At 31.9% G+C, this 17,460-nt stretch overlaps 2 protein-coding genes across 2 annotated transcripts in view; one reads left to right on the top strand and one right to left on the bottom strand.

Moving 5' to 3' along the window:
* LOC139515948 (serine/threonine-protein kinase Nek9-like) overlaps positions 1-17,460 on the bottom strand; it is a 109,270-nt gene that overhangs the window by 58,609 nt on the left and 33,201 nt on the right. The window contains exons 14-16 of the mRNA XM_071305735.1: positions 13,986-14,032; positions 12,613-12,771; positions 8,173-8,278 (exon numbers count right to left, since the gene is read on the bottom strand). Coding sequence (XP_071161836.1) covers positions 8,173-8,278; positions 12,613-12,771; positions 13,986-14,032 — 312 coding nt within the window. The remainder of the gene's footprint in view (positions 1-8,172; positions 8,279-12,612; positions 12,772-13,985; positions 14,033-17,460) is intronic.
* LOC139515954 (E3 ubiquitin-protein ligase TRIM33-like) lies at positions 1,181-5,253 on the top strand. Its single transcript, XM_071305743.1, has 2 exons — positions 1,181-1,243; positions 3,435-5,253. The coding sequence occupies exon 2, from the start codon at positions 3,450-3,452 to the stop codon at positions 5,148-5,150; it is 1,701 nt and encodes a 566-aa protein (XP_071161844.1). The 5' UTR covers positions 1,181-1,243; positions 3,435-3,449; the 3' UTR covers positions 5,151-5,253.

Genomic DNA, 17,460 nt, shown 5'->3' with positions numbered 1-17,460 from the left:
TATCTAGAAGTAAAATAAAAATCTCATTCTCATTAGAAAATATATATTATATCTACTATGTAAATAAAATAAAAATATAAGGAGATTTGGTTTGATTGACAAAAAGACAACCAATTTTTCTGTTACAGTAAAATGTTAATTTCTAAATCAGTTGGGTCTTTTTATGGTCTTTTAACTATAATTGATTATTTAAATGTTCACAGATCCATTTTTTGGGGCTTTAATGATTATCAATGTATAGTATTTAGTGATGCATACACAATCATTATTTAGAGATGTTTAGATATGATGTTTTAAAACTTGTATATGCATTTAAATGAATAATCCTGTCACCTGAGACAGATATTCAGAAATTAAACATTAAATTGGTCATGATTAAAATGTTTACCTCATTCTTTACTCATTTTAGACCATAAAAGGAGAGAGTGGGCATAATTAAGTCAATGAAACTGCAAATTAACAACACAAAATCATCCAAATATCAAGAAGTCGGCCTACAGTCTTCATTAATAGACAGGTTTCGATATGCTAAGGCGTGCCTTTTTGTTTAAATTTTTGAAAGTATGATATGAGATGTATCATGTATTGACTAAAACTCTTTTAAATACCCCTAAAGACTACAAGAAAAGATCAAACCAAGCACTCATTTTTAAACAATGCATTTAGACATATTCCACAGATTTGGTACACTATTTTATGTGAAGGTGATCTTGGTTGACACCTTCATGCAAATTGATCCTATTTTCGACAATTTGTATTTACAATTAATCAAATATTTTTGTAAATGGAAAAATAAATGTGTGCCAAATTAATTACTGACTGTCTAAAAGAATTGAGTTTTCCACTGGTTCTCTGTAGTGTTCTTGTTGCTAAATCTTTAGTTTTCTATGTTTTGTGTTCTGTTATAGTTTGTACTTTATTCATGGTCTACATTAATTATATATTCTTTCATTTGATCATATAATATACTGTTAAAGGTATAAAGTTTGAAATATAAAAATAAGCAGAGAGGACACACAAGAAAAATATTTTTTTTAAACAGATTTGTTACTCATTTTCTGTCACTGATAAACAAGTATAATATCTATAAACTTTATAAAATAGTGTCTTGGCTTAATTTAAATGAAACTTGTTTTCTAGTTATACATTAATCAATAATCCCAGGTAAGTGTACCAGTTATTGGACATTTTACTTCCCTGTGGAAATTCCTTTTCCAGATAACCACCAACCACAACATTTCTGGTAAGAATACTTTTAGAGATCAGGGGTATATGTTTATGATACAGCAATCCAACAGCAAAAATATAGTTTTAAATTAAAACTTATTAACAGAAAGCGGGCTAAAAATTTTATATGTCAGACATTTGTTTTGTCATCATAAGACTCATAATCAGTAGCTAGATATTTTAAAATATGGAGAGGCCAATTCAAACTCTTAGATGAATAGCATGTCAAACAAAATATTCTAAAAAATTGTACCAATTAAATTAAGCTCTGACTATCATCAAGACAAAGATTTGATAACACAAAATAAGTTCTATCTCCTGTAAAATAAAACTTTCAAAATAATTAAAAAGTCTTAATTATGGAAAAAATGAAGAACTGATCTTTAAATAAAAATCCATAGAAGCAGGTGTACTGTGAACTTCGATGTGTTTATATATTAAGTTTCAAGGAATTGGTGGAAAACTGTAGAAGAGGGATGAAAGATACCAGAGGGAGAGTCAATCTCATAGATAGAAAATAAACTGACAACGCCATTGCTTAAAATAAAAAGACAAACAGACAAGTAATAGTACAGAAGACACAACATAGAAAACTAAAGACTATGCAACACAAACCCCACCCAAAGCTGGGGGTGATCTCAGGTGCTCCGGAAAGGTAAGCAGATCCTGCTCCACATTTGACACCTGTTGTGTTGCTTATATTATTACAAATTCAGTAAATAGTCTAAGTCGGTGGGTCACTTTTGTGAAAAGGGAAGGTATTGTAATTGTGACATAAGGAACATGTTCGATATCATCTGTGAAATGGTTATTCCATAACGGTCAACCAACTTGTGGTCTGTAAAATTTACAAAGAAATGATTTCAACTTCACCATTTGGAATTCTTGGTTTAATAGCTTGTGAGTAGCAATCCTCATCAAGGAAATCATGATAGGAAATACAAGCCCAGGAATATCATATCAATTGGGATATACATATACTCCGTATGCAGGCGCTGCTGGAATGTTGCTACATAGAAATGGAAAGTTCACAATTGGGAAGCTGACATTATCTCTTTTGTCGTAACGTTTTGTTTTCAACTGACCCTCAATGTCATTTTCTACATGCAAGTCAAGATATGGGGCAGACTTAGCTGTATTTGTAGGTTGCTTTATCTCTAGTTCGATGGGAAAGATTCTTCAATATAGACACAAAATTTTGTATTATTTAGTGAGAGAACATCATCTATAAAGCGGAACTTAAAGTTAAAGGATACTGTTAACTTCTAATCTTTCTTCCTAAGAAGTTCCTCTATGAAGTCAGCCTATTATTAATAAAGAAACAATTTGGCAAGAAGAGGGGGACAATAGGTTCCCATTGGAATGTCGACAGTCTGTTGAAAAACATGTCCTCCAAACGTAACAAATATGTTGTCAATCAAGAAATCAAGTATCTTGATAATGTCAGTTTCAGAGGATTTTTTTGTTTGAATCAGAGTGATTCTTTACAAAGAAGCTGATGATTTTACAAAATATGTACATGTTGTATGTTTGGTAAAATTTGCTTAAAATTTCTAAGTTCCAAATTCTTGAAAATATTTTTCAAACAAATCAGTAATAACAGCACAACTTTTTTTTTTAAATATATGTGAAATCTTTATTTTATAATAGGCTAATTTTGGATCTTCCAAACTGGCCAAAAACTACAATTTTCTTTCTAAAATAAAATGTAGGTATAACAGTGCCACATTAATATATACTAATTATAAATATGACAAAAATTATATATGTCAAAGTGCCTACATGTACAAGACTGGACTGACATTTGCATAGATTTGCATCCCCCTACTGTACTTGAGAGAAGGACAATGGTTAACAACTGAAAGTCCATTACATTAATATCATATTATCCAAAAAAATCTGATATTAATGTAATGGATTTCAGCTGTTTTAGAAGTTAATCCTATGAAACTAATTACTTTTTTAAAATATAAAGTATACAGGATCCATGCATGAACTTTCTCAGATTATCATTCAAACTTTGTCAAATTTCAAAAGCATAAATAAATCTCACAATATCAATAAAATTATGAATATTCATGCTATCAGTGCTATCAGAGTTTTCTCTCCGTCAAGTTGATTAAATGTAACTGTGACGCTTGCATTGATTTTTTTAAAATTATTTTTGCAAAACATTGTTATCTGTTTTTTTCTACTCTACATTTCAGAAAGAAAAGGATAATATGACCTCATTTGATAAGAAATTCTGCACTCTTTGTTATGATGATGATGGAACATCTACAGAAGCTGTCACATGGTGCACAGATTGTGAGGTGTTCCTTTGTACAGACTGTGGAAAACATCATAAAAGGTTAAAAACATCTAAAGACCACAAAACTATGTCTACAAAAGACTATCATAAATTACCTAAATTCATAAAAGAAATAAGTAATCAGTGCAAAGACCACAAGAAAAAGTTTGAACTTTACTGTTCTTCCCATGGCTGCCCCTGCTGTGTCACATGCATCACTGATGAACACCAGAAATGTCAAGAACTGAAACCCCTGTCAGACATCCTAGAAAATGTCAAATCATCTGCTTCAGTTCAACTTTTTGAAAAAGATTTGAAAAATGTGAAGGAAAACTTTGAAGAGATTATAAAATATTTGAACAGTAGAATTGAAACCAGCACTATTCAGAAACAGAAAGCTGCTGAACAAATTGGATCCATGAGAAAGTCAATAGATGATTTTTTTAACAAATTAGAACAAGAAATTCTTAAGGACCTAGAATCAAAGCAATCAAAGCTGAAATCTAAGATGAACACTCTTCTACAACAACTGAATACACAAGCCAATCAGATAACCCAAGTGCCGAGTGAGTTTTCCCAGATGACACAATATGCTACTGAGCTACAAACTTATGTTGGTCTGAGAGAAATTGAGAAAACAACATCTCAAGCAGCTCAATACATAGAAGATTTAAAAAGTGGAGGTAAATTAGATGAAAATAATTTAGAAATAACTGTCTCATGTGAACTTCAATCAATTTTAAAAGATATCAAATCATTTGGAGATATAAATATCAATACTAGTCCATCTAGCCTTCAGGTTAAGACTGGAAGAAAAGATCAAGCACAGAACCTAGTTCAAGCAATTCCTGGAATTGAAGAAATTAAGCCAACCTTTTTAAGACAGCTGACAATTGCAGAAGACAGGAAGCCTATTGTTATACGTGCCTGTAAAATACTACCTACTGGTGAATATTTAATTCTTGATAGCCAGTCTATCATTAGTCACCTGCTGCTGTTCAGTAATGATGGCATGTTTGTGAGAGAAATAGTGGCAATAAATGGATGTGCAGTGGATAGTTGCTTAGTAAGAAATAATAAAGTGGCTGTCACAATAGGATTAGAAAAGCAAACAGCTCTGGTGGATGTAGAAAAGAATAAAATTATCAAAACAATTACACTTTCTCACAACTGTGATTCAGCAGCAAGTGATGGTGAAATGTTGGTTATCAGCAGTACGGAGAAAAGTACAATAGTGAATCTGAATAATGAGTCGCATACAATCTTAGAAGGAGTTGTGGCAGACTGTTTAGCATTATTCAAAGGAAATATCTATGGCGCTACCATTGACGACAAAATCTTTTGCGTTGATTGTACTGGTAAATTTCTCTGGACATTTAAGCACCATGACATTGACAATTCAGGAAGACTTACATTAGACAAATATGGCTTTGTTTATATAGCTTCTCTTGAAAACAACAGTATAGTGGTAGTGTCACCAGATGGCAAATCATGTAAGACAATACTATCAGAGGCTGATGGAATCAAAGATCCTTTGGCAATAGACATCAACAGGGAAACAGGGATGATGATAGTGTCAAGTATAATTAGTGATGATAGTGAACATGACACAGCTTATGTTTATAAAATCTGAATGATATGTTTTTCTTTTAATAATTGAGAGCAGACAACAGTTGAAGGCCACCAATGAGTCTTCAATGTAGGGAGAAACTGCTGCACCCAGAGGCATCTTTCAGTTGGCCCCTTAAAAATATGTATACTAGGTCAGTGATAATGGATGTCATACTGAACTCCGAATTATACACAAGAAACTAAAATTAAAAATCACAAGACTAACAAAGACCAAAGGCTCCTGACTTGGGACAGGCGCAAAAATGCAGTGTAATTAAACATGTTTATGAGATCTCAACCCTCCCCCTATACCTCTAACCAATGTAGAAAAATAAAGGCATAACAATACGCACATTTAAATTCAGTTCCAGAGAAGTTGGAGTCCTATGTCATAAGATGTAACAAAAGAAAAATAAACAAAATAACAATAATACATAAATAACAACAGACTACTAGCAGTTAACTGACATGCTAGCTCCAGACCTCAATTAAACTGATTGAAAAATGATGTCTTCGTCATATGAATATCAGGCACAATCCCTCCCGTTAGGGGTTTAGTATCATACTAACATAAAATATATGAGAAGAACATAACCTGTGTCCTGCCAACAACTGTTTTTTTTAAATAAATGTGTTTAGTTCTGAAGCAAAGACCCTATAAGTGAGTCAACATAGAAGCCAACATATGCAATCTTAAATGATCTGACAATAGAATGGTAACTATATCCCTTCTTAATAAGTCTGTTTAAAGGTTTTGTAAGTTTATGAGGTGAATACTGACATTTTTGTGCTTTTTAAAGAATATTACGATAAAAGATTGGAGTTGAAATACCTGAACATATTAGATGTCTGCATGTTGAATTATATTTACAAATTATTTCCTTATACTGATGATAAAATGAAGTAAATGTTTTGACTACTTTGTGATATCGAAAAACCTGGTGTAATTATTTTTCAGTAATACATATATATCTCTAGTACTTATTGTTGGTCGTGTATTTATTGTTGGTAACAGTATGAAGTCTTTCAATTTTTGCACCTCTGACCCCTACCCTAAGCCAGTTTTATAACAAATATAAATTTGCTTAGCACTTACACAAACTAAAATATTTTTTTTTTATATTCAATATTGCAAATGTTAATTGACTGACACAGAAATTATAATAAAATTATATGGAAATAAAAGAAAATCTAGTCAAATTGTTGAGTAAGACATCATAAAGTATAATATGAAGATATATGGGGTTAGCGAGGAAAATGTTTTTGATTGTATTTTTTTCTTGAAAATCAGTTTTTGTGACGCGAGTGCTCTATAAGTAAAGCGAGCAGTATATTTTTTATTTAAATTGTGCAATTTAGAGATTATGTTCATGTAAAAACTCTGTGACTTTATAGAATATTGAATTATGAAAGTAAGATAAATGACATATGTTGAATACAATTAAAATATGTATCTGTCCAAAAAATGACTCTGAAAAATATTTTAAAACATTTTTTGATATAGTTGTTTCCATTGTATGGTATGATTGTTTATTGGCTGCTGGACATCTAGTTGGAACTATTCATCAATATTAAGGATCAACATAATGAGTGATATGAATATACCTTTAACAACATCATGAGTAAAATACTTATATTGCTATACATTTAGATGTTATACATTTACATCTAAATGTATTAAAATACATTTACATCTAAATGTATTAAAATATTCCCTTAAAATGCCTCTGACCACATTCACATGAATTATTCTGATTGATCAACAAAATATTCATTCCTTTCCTTCCTAAAAGCTGCAATACATTTAAAGTTCTTAAGCTTGATTTAAAGTGGTTGGTTACACATCCCTTATGAAGTATAATGAGCATACCACTTCTAATACCACCATGTTGGAACTCTTAAATTTACCCTTACAAAAGAGTTCTGCTTGCATTCCAAAATTAGATAATTCCGAGAATTTCAAGTTCATGGGAGTTTAATATTTATTTCAATTAAGAAAGATATAGGTCTATGTCTATTGAAACAAAGATCTGGGATGATGATGGTTCTTACAAATATAGTCTAAGATTACTCTGAATGCTGTTTTGATAGACAAGCTGCGGCCATTCTTGGAAAATTTTAAGAAAATCAAAAGCCTGATAATATACACATTATTAGTACATGCTATAATAAATACCCTGTATAATATAAAAGATGGAACTTGAAATATGTAGGAGGGGTAAGCAAAACAAACCATAAACTCTGAATACAAAAAAGTAAAATAACAAAAATAATATATGGTAAAATCAAAAACTCAAACACATCATACTAATAAAAAATAATAGTCATGTTGCTGACTTGGTAAGGGCATTTCCTGCAATGGCAAAGCTTAATATTGTCATTGAGAAAAAAATTAAAGAATACCAAATGCCAAGGAAACCTAGGATTGGTACAAAAACTCAGCATAATATAAAGTTAAGACTTAAAACTTTTCAACAACCCTTTATCCTGTATGCTAAATTTTATCTAAATAAGTTTAACATTCTGCCATTTGTGAAAAATTTAATGGATGTCAAAATCCTGAAAAGAGCACACCTTGAGTATATGTACTTAATTCCTACTTAATACAATGTTTTAGCTTAAAATAGGAGGAGGGATATTACAACTCATGTACTCTATGTGATACAAATACTAGGGTAACACCATTTTCTAAGAGGCATGAAAAATAAAACCAAACATTGGAATTGGATGGCAGGAATGTTTCTACATTGCATGATACTTCAAACAAAAACCTTCACTTAACTAAAAATGTTCCCAAGTTATTCAGTTTGAAATGAACTCCAAACTGAATATAAAGGTATGATTTCTAGCTAAGGAAAGATTAGAGGATTGCTAAGTCATGCTTACCCAAATTATATCAAAGATTAGACAAAAATACTGCACCAGTAAAAACTTAAAACAAGTGTCATATTAAGTAAAGAGGTCTTTTTGGGGAAGATGGCTTATAGCAGTGGAAAGGTGTATTCAACTTAATCTACTACTGTTTTAAAAAAATATCTACTTACTATCTATAGCTGCTGAATGTGTGTTGCTGGTTGCTATGGAGACTATATTATAGCGTACTAATGGTTTTACTGTGCTGAAGGTGTATTTACATGGGATATCATAACTCTGTAATACAAAATATACACAGGATATCACAACTTTGGAATATATATATATATATGCAGGATATTAATATACATATAATATAACATATAAAATATATACAGGATTTCACAACTTTAACTATGAAATATAAAGAGGATATATATCACAAGTCTGTAACATAATAAATACTTTAAATATTATGGTACATTAACAATAATTTTGGAATCATGAAATATACACAAAATATAAAATAGCTATGGAACATAAAACATTCTTAGGCAAAATGACAGGATATTGAAACAGGGAAATCTACATGTAAAACTCATATCCTTAAAAACACTAAGCAATAGAAATATGGTGCTTTAAGGCGAAGTGTACATAATTAAACTACACAATGGATTTTTTTAAATTTCACATACGAATTCTGCTTGTAAAATTACACCAGAAAATGAAATAAAAAAAAGGGGTAACCGTTTTCATTTTTGAGATACAAGCCGTTGAAATTAACTACATGGTACACCAAAATTACAAAGGATATATAGGGAAAATCATCAAAATTAGCAGATAATTTTACATTATCAAGATTTTCTATTTTGTTGGACAATGGATTTTTTTTCAAAAATTGATATACGATTTTAAAATGAAAGACGAATCCATCGGTGAAAATAAAGTCCTTAGCAACCGTATTAGTTTTTACGCTACTCTCTGTTGAAGTTTAGTTTTTTGGCCAGAACATTAAAATTATTTGGCGACGTCATTGTCTGCAGTAATGTCGCCACAACTTCTACGTCGAAACTCTATTATACCGTACAATGTCGTAGCAATAGCGTGCATGTGTATTTCTCATCTTCCTATGTTATACAAATGATCTAAGGCTATAAATTGATAAGGAAATAAACTAACTAATTTTAAAGAATATTTCTGTCGCACAAGAAAATGCAAGTTTGTAAATTAATTTACCGCAAATGAAAGACATTTACCGTAGACTCTAATTTCATCTTTTCTATATTAGAGTGATTTCCGAACCTTTTTCAATGCTGGCATGGATTGTTTAATTCTTTTATGAATCAAATATCGAGTTTGAATTTGTCCCGGTTAACACAGTGTTGTCAGCATGAATTGATCGGTTTTAATACTAAGATCGGGTATACACTTCGTTTTCAATCTTACTTCTGCATGTTTGTATTTAAAAAAGTAGACATATTTTCTGCATATTTTCATGTTCGTCATTTCTGCATGTTGTTTCTTTAACTAAATGACAAAGAATGATGTAATGTTTGCTGAATGAAGTTTCAGTAACATACGAAAATATTTGTTTGTTCCATGCATAAATAGGTCATGCATGTTCAGGACAAGAACAAGTAAATATTAAATACAATAGGAAGTTTTGTTCATAACAGAGGCCATCCGGGATGATGGTCTGGAAAATGAGGGAATATTGGATAGGGACATAAATTTTGTCACGTGCAACAGTCCACATACTCAACCCATAAATTATAGTTGTTGCAATGGTTTTTAACGGGCATAGAGTGTGGCACTTTCTTTACACGAGGCATCTGATTTAACGTTTCCATTCTGACTGGAAGTGACTGCGAGCATAATAAATCTTGCACAGCCAAACGGACGCTCCTCTTCAGCAAATGTTTTACTGCCGGTTGGGAGAAGACCAAGCGACCATATTTCTTTCCCCAGTCACCCTTGGGGTAACATGGATTTGAACAATAAACATAATGCACACTATGAATCTTCAACTATTTTAGTTCTTATACATCCTTGGCTTTAAAATGTTCTGCCTTTAGTGTCCCTTATCTAGGTTAATCCAGAAAAGCGCTTCATTTCATTTAATCTTCAGAATTTTTAGTGATGAATATAGAGTAATGCTTTAAATTAACTGGTGTAAAATTAATTATATAAGAATGCGGCCTTATGGCAATTATCATGGTCGATGCTTTAAAAATTTACCTAATAAAATGTTATAAGAATGTACTCAGTGTAATGCACGGAGATTATTCATACTGTATTGCTATACGGGTTTACCTAGCGAAGTGCCGTACGAAAATAGCCTCTGCATAATTCAAATGCATAGCTTTCCTATTTATATCATATAAAATAATATGACATCCAATGAGTCAACTACCCGCCACTGGTTAAACGAAGTCGATGTAAGCAATAACTATTAACAATCAAACTCTTTTCAAAAATTAAAGGGACAAAAACATAATGTGTAGGCCACAAAAACCCTGATATGAAAAATGCAAAAAAAATCCAACGAGAAAAAAATCAACAGCCTTATTCATGAGAAAAATAGTTTCGAAAAACAAATACCATGTTGTGAAGTGACGGACTTGTACCAAGGGGAATAACAACCAGTAAACTATTAGTCCAATAATACAAAACTTTGGAGTTTAAAATGATATACATTCAACGTTTTTTATCGAATACATGTTTTTTGGAGGGGGGGGGGGGGGGGGGTCAACGTTGATAATAAAAAAGTAATATCCTATAAAAAACGTTGAATGTTAATGATATGAAACTCCAAATTCTTAAATTATTGGACAAGTAATAGTCAGATCCTTACGGGAGTTGGACCCCCTTTGGGGCCGATCAATGCATTTGAATGGGGACATATAGTTGGAACCCCCCTTTGTGCTTGGTTGGGACCCCCCTTTTTGTAAATGACTGGATCCGCCCCTGCTAGTATACCACAGGCTTCTCAATTCTTGTTTTATGATCTATGATCATAAACTAAGTGAAAGCATAGAGCTGACCAAATGCGAGATCTACCTGGATAATCATTGAGGTCATTAAGCATCCCTTGCAGTAGACTTCCGTTAAATTAAAAACAAAAATCTTTAAAATGCTATCGAAATGTATTAAAAGTCTGAACTCATTTCACCTCTCCTTCCACTAAACATTAAATTACAGTTTCAAGTGCCACAAAACTTTATTGACCTCTTTTCTTTAACCGTAATGATATATTCTACTCATTCATAATCTTGAATTGAGACTTGGGAATAAAACGTTACTTCAAAATTACATTTTTTTTCTCTAATTTGAAATGATGCACACACATGCAGGCACAATAAAAGAAAACAAATTTTGCATCGAAATTGGAATTTGAAAAAGAAGAAATGACGTGCTATATTTTTATTATACACATGAATCATGTGTATTTGTACTTTCAATTTCAATTTGGTTCTAAATTTAGATTCAGTTTTCCCATAAATTTCGGACGGAATAGAAGACACCTGTTTATTTTCTGCACATGTATAAAAAGTTGAAAACTGGAAGTTGAATGACATAGTTTTTACTTATTCTAAGATAAATGTTTAGAGTGATCACTTTTTAGTTTACTATGAGTATTTTTTGGGGGCCTAATTTGTTAATTTTCGTCTTTGTTCTTTGACTTTTAAGTGTTGCTCTAGACTAGTGGTCAAATTATATTCTCTTGGTATTGTCTTATTTTCTAAATGAATAAAAAAACATGAACTAAAATTTTCATTTGCACAAAATACAAACATGTCAATGTTTTTTTAATCTAATAATTAATTTCACATGTCATTCATCATTTGTTCAGTTACCTAAAACTTTATGTTGAGTACTCTGTGTTTTTGTTCAAAACTACGGCTTTTAAAACGATATTGTTGGGTCAATTCAGGTTTCATTTTAATTAATTTGATATCAATAGAAGTAGAATCGTCACATGTTTATTTATTTATAATTCTGTTGTTATCATCAGTTTAACAAGAAATTCCTTTCATGTCCCATGCGTCTAAAACAAAAAAAATCAACTTGTATTAAAGTCAGGCTGCACAGACAATAGAATGCTTTGATTTCTAACTGGAATAATTCAGATAAATTTTCATGATTAGGTTTTTTAAGACAGCACGGGTGTGCTTGTTGGATTTATGATAGACCGAACAAAGTATTTTCTCTTTCGTGTCCTTTCTTGGAGTAAGGGAGATAACTTGCGTAACTAACGTCGAACGTTATTAATCCTGTATTCCGCTAGGGGCGTGCAATTACGTACACTTCGCCTTAATTGATTTTTTTTTTTTTTTTACCTCAAAATGAAAACATTACAATTTACTGCCAATGGGGAAATATTATTTGTGCATTTTATGTTGCAAATGTCAAACTGACAAAAATGTCAGATTAATTATTGCAAATTCTGGAAATACCAAAATATTATCAAAATTCCAAAGGCAAGTTTTTTTTTCTGTTGGAATTTTTCGCAATAAACAAAACAGTGCAAACATTTCTAAATAGCAATACATTACAACTTTCATTGTGCTTTAAATACACCTTCTGACACAAAAATGACTAAAAATAGATTTTATAAATCCAAAAATTACCTGTTTTCTCTTACGTAGTCCAGACATTTCTGAATTAAATCCTAGAATATTATGTTCATTGCTACCACAAGCCAGAACACGACCAGTTGTTGTAATTAAGAATGTCCCTTCACTGCCCCCTAGAACATGCTTGATCAAATGCTTTCCTGGAGTTTTCACCTATGAAAAAAGAGAAACAAATGTGCATTTGATAATGATAAGTTAACATATTTTGATGTTCAGTAATGTCGTTTGTTTATTTGGTTCATAAGTGTTTCTTGTTATTTTAAAATATAGATAAGACTGTTAACAGGCTATTATTTGAACTTGGAATTATTTTTAATTATGGAATTTGCTTGATTTCTTGTTATTGAATTTTTTAATAAATTCCATGTTTATTCTATACTGAAATGTTCTGTGCTGCGCACAACACTTTCTGTTACAAAGAAAATAGTATATTTTCAATAGAATGTACTGTGTCGCACACAGCACTATCTAACCAAAATACATTGTATGGAAAGTGTTATTAACCGCTCAAAAGATTATAATACCAAATAAACATGGAATTTGTACTTTGACCTATAATGGTTTACATTTATAAATTGTGACTTGGATTGAGAGTTGTCTCATTGGCACTCATTCCACATCTTCCTATATCTACATACTAATTGTTTTCTATGTGTGTATACTACATACATTTTGTAATTTTGAAAACTTACTTGAGTCATAATGTTAGAAAGCAAATGTACAAATAAGGAGAGAAGAATGTAATTGTTTAATCATACTTTTTTGTCCCTATTTTACAAAATTTTCCTTTGATCTTCCTGACTTCTAATTTCCTTTTTGAGCACAATAGAGTGATACAAAAATTATCACTAGAAACTAAGGGCCTATGCCAAATGGGAAAACCAACAAACAGGCTATTATTTGAACTTGGAATTATTTTTAATTATGGAATTTGCATAATTTCTTGTGTTTAAATTTTTTTGATAAATTCCATGTTTATTTGGTATTATTATCTTTTGAGCGGTTAATAACACTTTCCATACAATGTATTTTGGTTAGATAGTGTTGTGCGCGGCACAGTACATTCTACATTAACATATTCTGATGTTCAGTAATGTCGTTTGTTTTTTTGGTTCATAAGTGTTTCTTGTTATTAATACAGATTAGACTGTTAACTTAACAGGCTATTATTTGAACTTGGAAATGTTTTTAATCTATAAATTTACATGAAGAAAACTACCTGTTTTATCAGAACAGGTAGTTTTCTTCATGTAAATTTATAGATTAAAGAAAAAAGGATTGAGTGATGAGGAACTTAAATCAGAGAAACTACAACTCAAATTACAAAATTTATTGTTAATTTTAAATTTCAAACACAGTTTGTTTACCTTTTGAGGAGAAAAGTGGTCATCTTCACTGTTCAAACCAAGTCGACCTAAAAAATTAAAACAAATATTATTATTACTAAATACATTCATACTTTTATGACTGTAATTATGAAAATATAAAATGTTGAACTATCAAAAAAGCATGCAAAATTTATGATTGCATTGATTTTTTTTTTAAATCTTTAAAATTTAAGAACACCTGATCTGTTGACTTATCAAAGTTCCAAAGAAAATATCTTTTATAAAACAACCAACTTAAAGAGAGTTCTTGAAACATGAAGGGCACTCTGAAAGGCAAAATTGAATCCTTCTTAAAATTGTTTTTCAAATTAATTTGCTGTTAATTTTCTGATAGCCCCTTATTACAATGTCCACAAATTGATTAATCATCTTCAAAAAGCAATTTTATGTATCTCTATCAACATTTTTACAGAATATGTAATTATGATATTTTACCATTATGAAACCAAATCATAGATTGCTTTCATTGAAATTTCCGAATCTCCTAGAGGAGGATAATAACATCTGTTGAAAGAAATTCTTACCTTCATATGATAAAGGGGAGACAACTCCTTACCTAACAAATCCTAACACAATTCCTACTGTACAAGTATCAATACACCAGTGCCTGAAATGAATGTTCTAAACAGATATCTCAAGAGCCAACCTCAGGTAAGTATTCAACTAAGCCAACTCACCGTATTCCCATATATAAACCAATTATGTGTGAGGGCAATTAAAGAGCAGTGATCGGGAAGGACGTGCGCCCTGCGCCTATAGCGCGTATCGACCAGAAATGGCCCATAGGGTGACAAATGTAAGCGCCCACATGGCGCACAATATTTTTCACTTTATTTCGAAACGTTTAGTATCGTCAAATGGATTTCCGATCGTGTTCCGTACCGCCATGTGTGTATACACAACTATGTAATGTTCCTCCAATGATAGGAGCACCTATATATTTTTGGGACGTCTAGGGTGGTTTCCTATTGTAATAGAACCATGCGGTTTAACGTCTCAGGTGTTTTCTTATGGTAATTATAGAACCATGCGGTTTAACGTCTCAGGTGTTTTCTTATGGTAATTATAGAACCATGGGGTTTAACGTCTCAGGTGTTTTCTTATGGTAATAATAGAAACATGCAGTTTAACGTCTCATGGATTTCCGATCGTGTTCCGTACCGCCATGTGTGTATACACAACTATGTAATGTTCCTCCAATGATATGAGCACCTATATATTTTTGGGACGTCTGGGGTGGTTTCCTATTATAATAGGTTTAACGTCTCAGGTGTTTTCTTATGATAATTATAGAACCATGCGGTTTAACTGATTACCCAAAAAACGTAATTAACCATCATTCTTGATATAATTTTTTATAAACAACTTTAAATTTGTGAAATTTGGCTAGTAAAGACGAGATTTATCTCTAATTATAATCTTTAAGTTAGTTTAGCTTGCTATTACTTCGATTGAAAAAGCCCAAAGCCTTTTAATAAATATAGTTTTTGTCTCCATAAAAGGCGCTTAACTGTCCTTGTCATTTTTTGGTCTTTGGCTCGTTTTGACATTTTGTAAACATGACTTCAGCGAATTGTTGTTTTGTTCTATCAATTAATGATACTCTCTACTGTTAGTCTTGTCATTGTCATGAAGTTATAATAATACAAGAAGTGCAGAGGAAATGCCAGAAATGTCCTCTGATACGGAACGTCTGGAATAAGTATGGTTTCGACGAAGACCCAAATTTAATGTACAAAAAAAACATGAACATGTACAAGGCAACAAAACCAGTTTGAATATTGTAAATAAAGGTTATCTTAAATATAGTCCAGTTTGGAGGAAGTTAAAATTTATTATTGTATATTCATTGAAATTGAACTTACAAAATCACAGGAACAATATCCATGATATAATTTAAAATCATAAGGTAAGTGCCACCACCTCTTTGCACAAATATATTGATTTTTTTTTTTTTTTTTACAGTAATCAATTTAAATGGCTCACCCATTTGACAACATGGCCCATTATTTTTTAAAATGGCCCATTGAATTTATTTTTTGGGGCCCTGGGCCCATAGTGAAAAAATCCTTCCAGATCACTGAAAGAGAGGACAACTACGTTTGCCCAAGTAGATATTTCTTCCTTAGCAAGGACTTCAGTATTAGGAAGAGCTAACTGTGAAAATTACCAAAATATTATGTCCATGAAGACAATTGAAAAACTTATTTTTTAACTTCTAAAATATAATTTTTTGGTAAAAAACTGCTGTCAATTTATAGACTTCACACCATATAAGGGGAGATAACTCTTACCATATATATTTACCATGCAGATATCTGCTTCCTTGTAAGAGACTCACATCAGACAAAGGGATATAACTTTAGTTACTCACCAAACTCTCCACATCCTCATGTATACACACATCCTTCATTGGTAAGTGCCACACAAGGGGACATAACTATAGTAACTTACCAAACTCTCCACATCCCCATGTATACACATTTCCTTCCTTAGTAAGTGCCACACAAGGGGAAATAACTATAGTAACTTACCAAACTCTCCACATCCCCATGTATACACATCTCCTTCCTTAGTAAGTTCCACACAAGGGGAAATAACTATAGTAACTTACCAAACTCTCCACATCCCCATGTATACACATCTCCTTCCTTAGTAAGTGCCACACAAGGGGAAATAACTCTATTTACTTACCAAATTCTCCACATCCCCATGTATAAACATCTCCTTCCTTAGTAAGTGCCACAAAAGGGGACATAACTCTATTTACTTACCAAACTCTCCACATCCCCATGTATAAACATCTCCTTCCTTAGTAAGTGCCACACAAGGGGACATAACTCTATTTACTTACCAAACTCTCCACATCTCCATGTATACACATCTCCTTCCTTAGTAAGTGCCACACAAGGGGACATAACTCTATTTACTTACCAAACTCTCCACATCCCCATGTATAGACATCTCCTTCCTTAGTAAGTGCCACACAAGGGGACATAACTCTATTTACTTACCAAACTCTCCACATCCCCATGTATAAACATCTCCTTCCTTAGTAAGTGCCACACAAGGGGACATAACTCTATTTACTTACCAAACTCTCCACATCCCCATGTATAAACATCTCCTTCCTTAGTAAGTGCCATACAAGGGAACATAACTCTATTTACTTACCAAATTCTCCACATCCCCATGTATAAACATCTCCTTCCTTAGTAAGTGCCACAAAAGGGGACATAACTCTATTTACTTACCAAACTCTCCACATCCCCATGTATAAACATCTCCTTCCTTAGTAAGTGCCACACAAGGGGACATAACTCTATCTACTTACCAAACTCTCCACATCCCCTTCCTTAGTAAGTGCAACACAAGGGGACATAACTCTATTTACTTACCAAACTCTCCACATCCCCATGTATAGACATCTCCTTCCTTAGTAAGTGCCACACAA

This window comes from Mytilus edulis, chromosome 3 (genome assembly GCF_963676685.1).
Source record: "Mytilus edulis chromosome 3, xbMytEdul2.2, whole genome shotgun sequence".
Lineage (NCBI taxonomy): Eukaryota > Metazoa > Mollusca > Bivalvia > Mytilida > Mytilidae > Mytilus > Mytilus edulis.
This window is presented reverse-complemented; position numbering and strand designations above follow the sequence as displayed.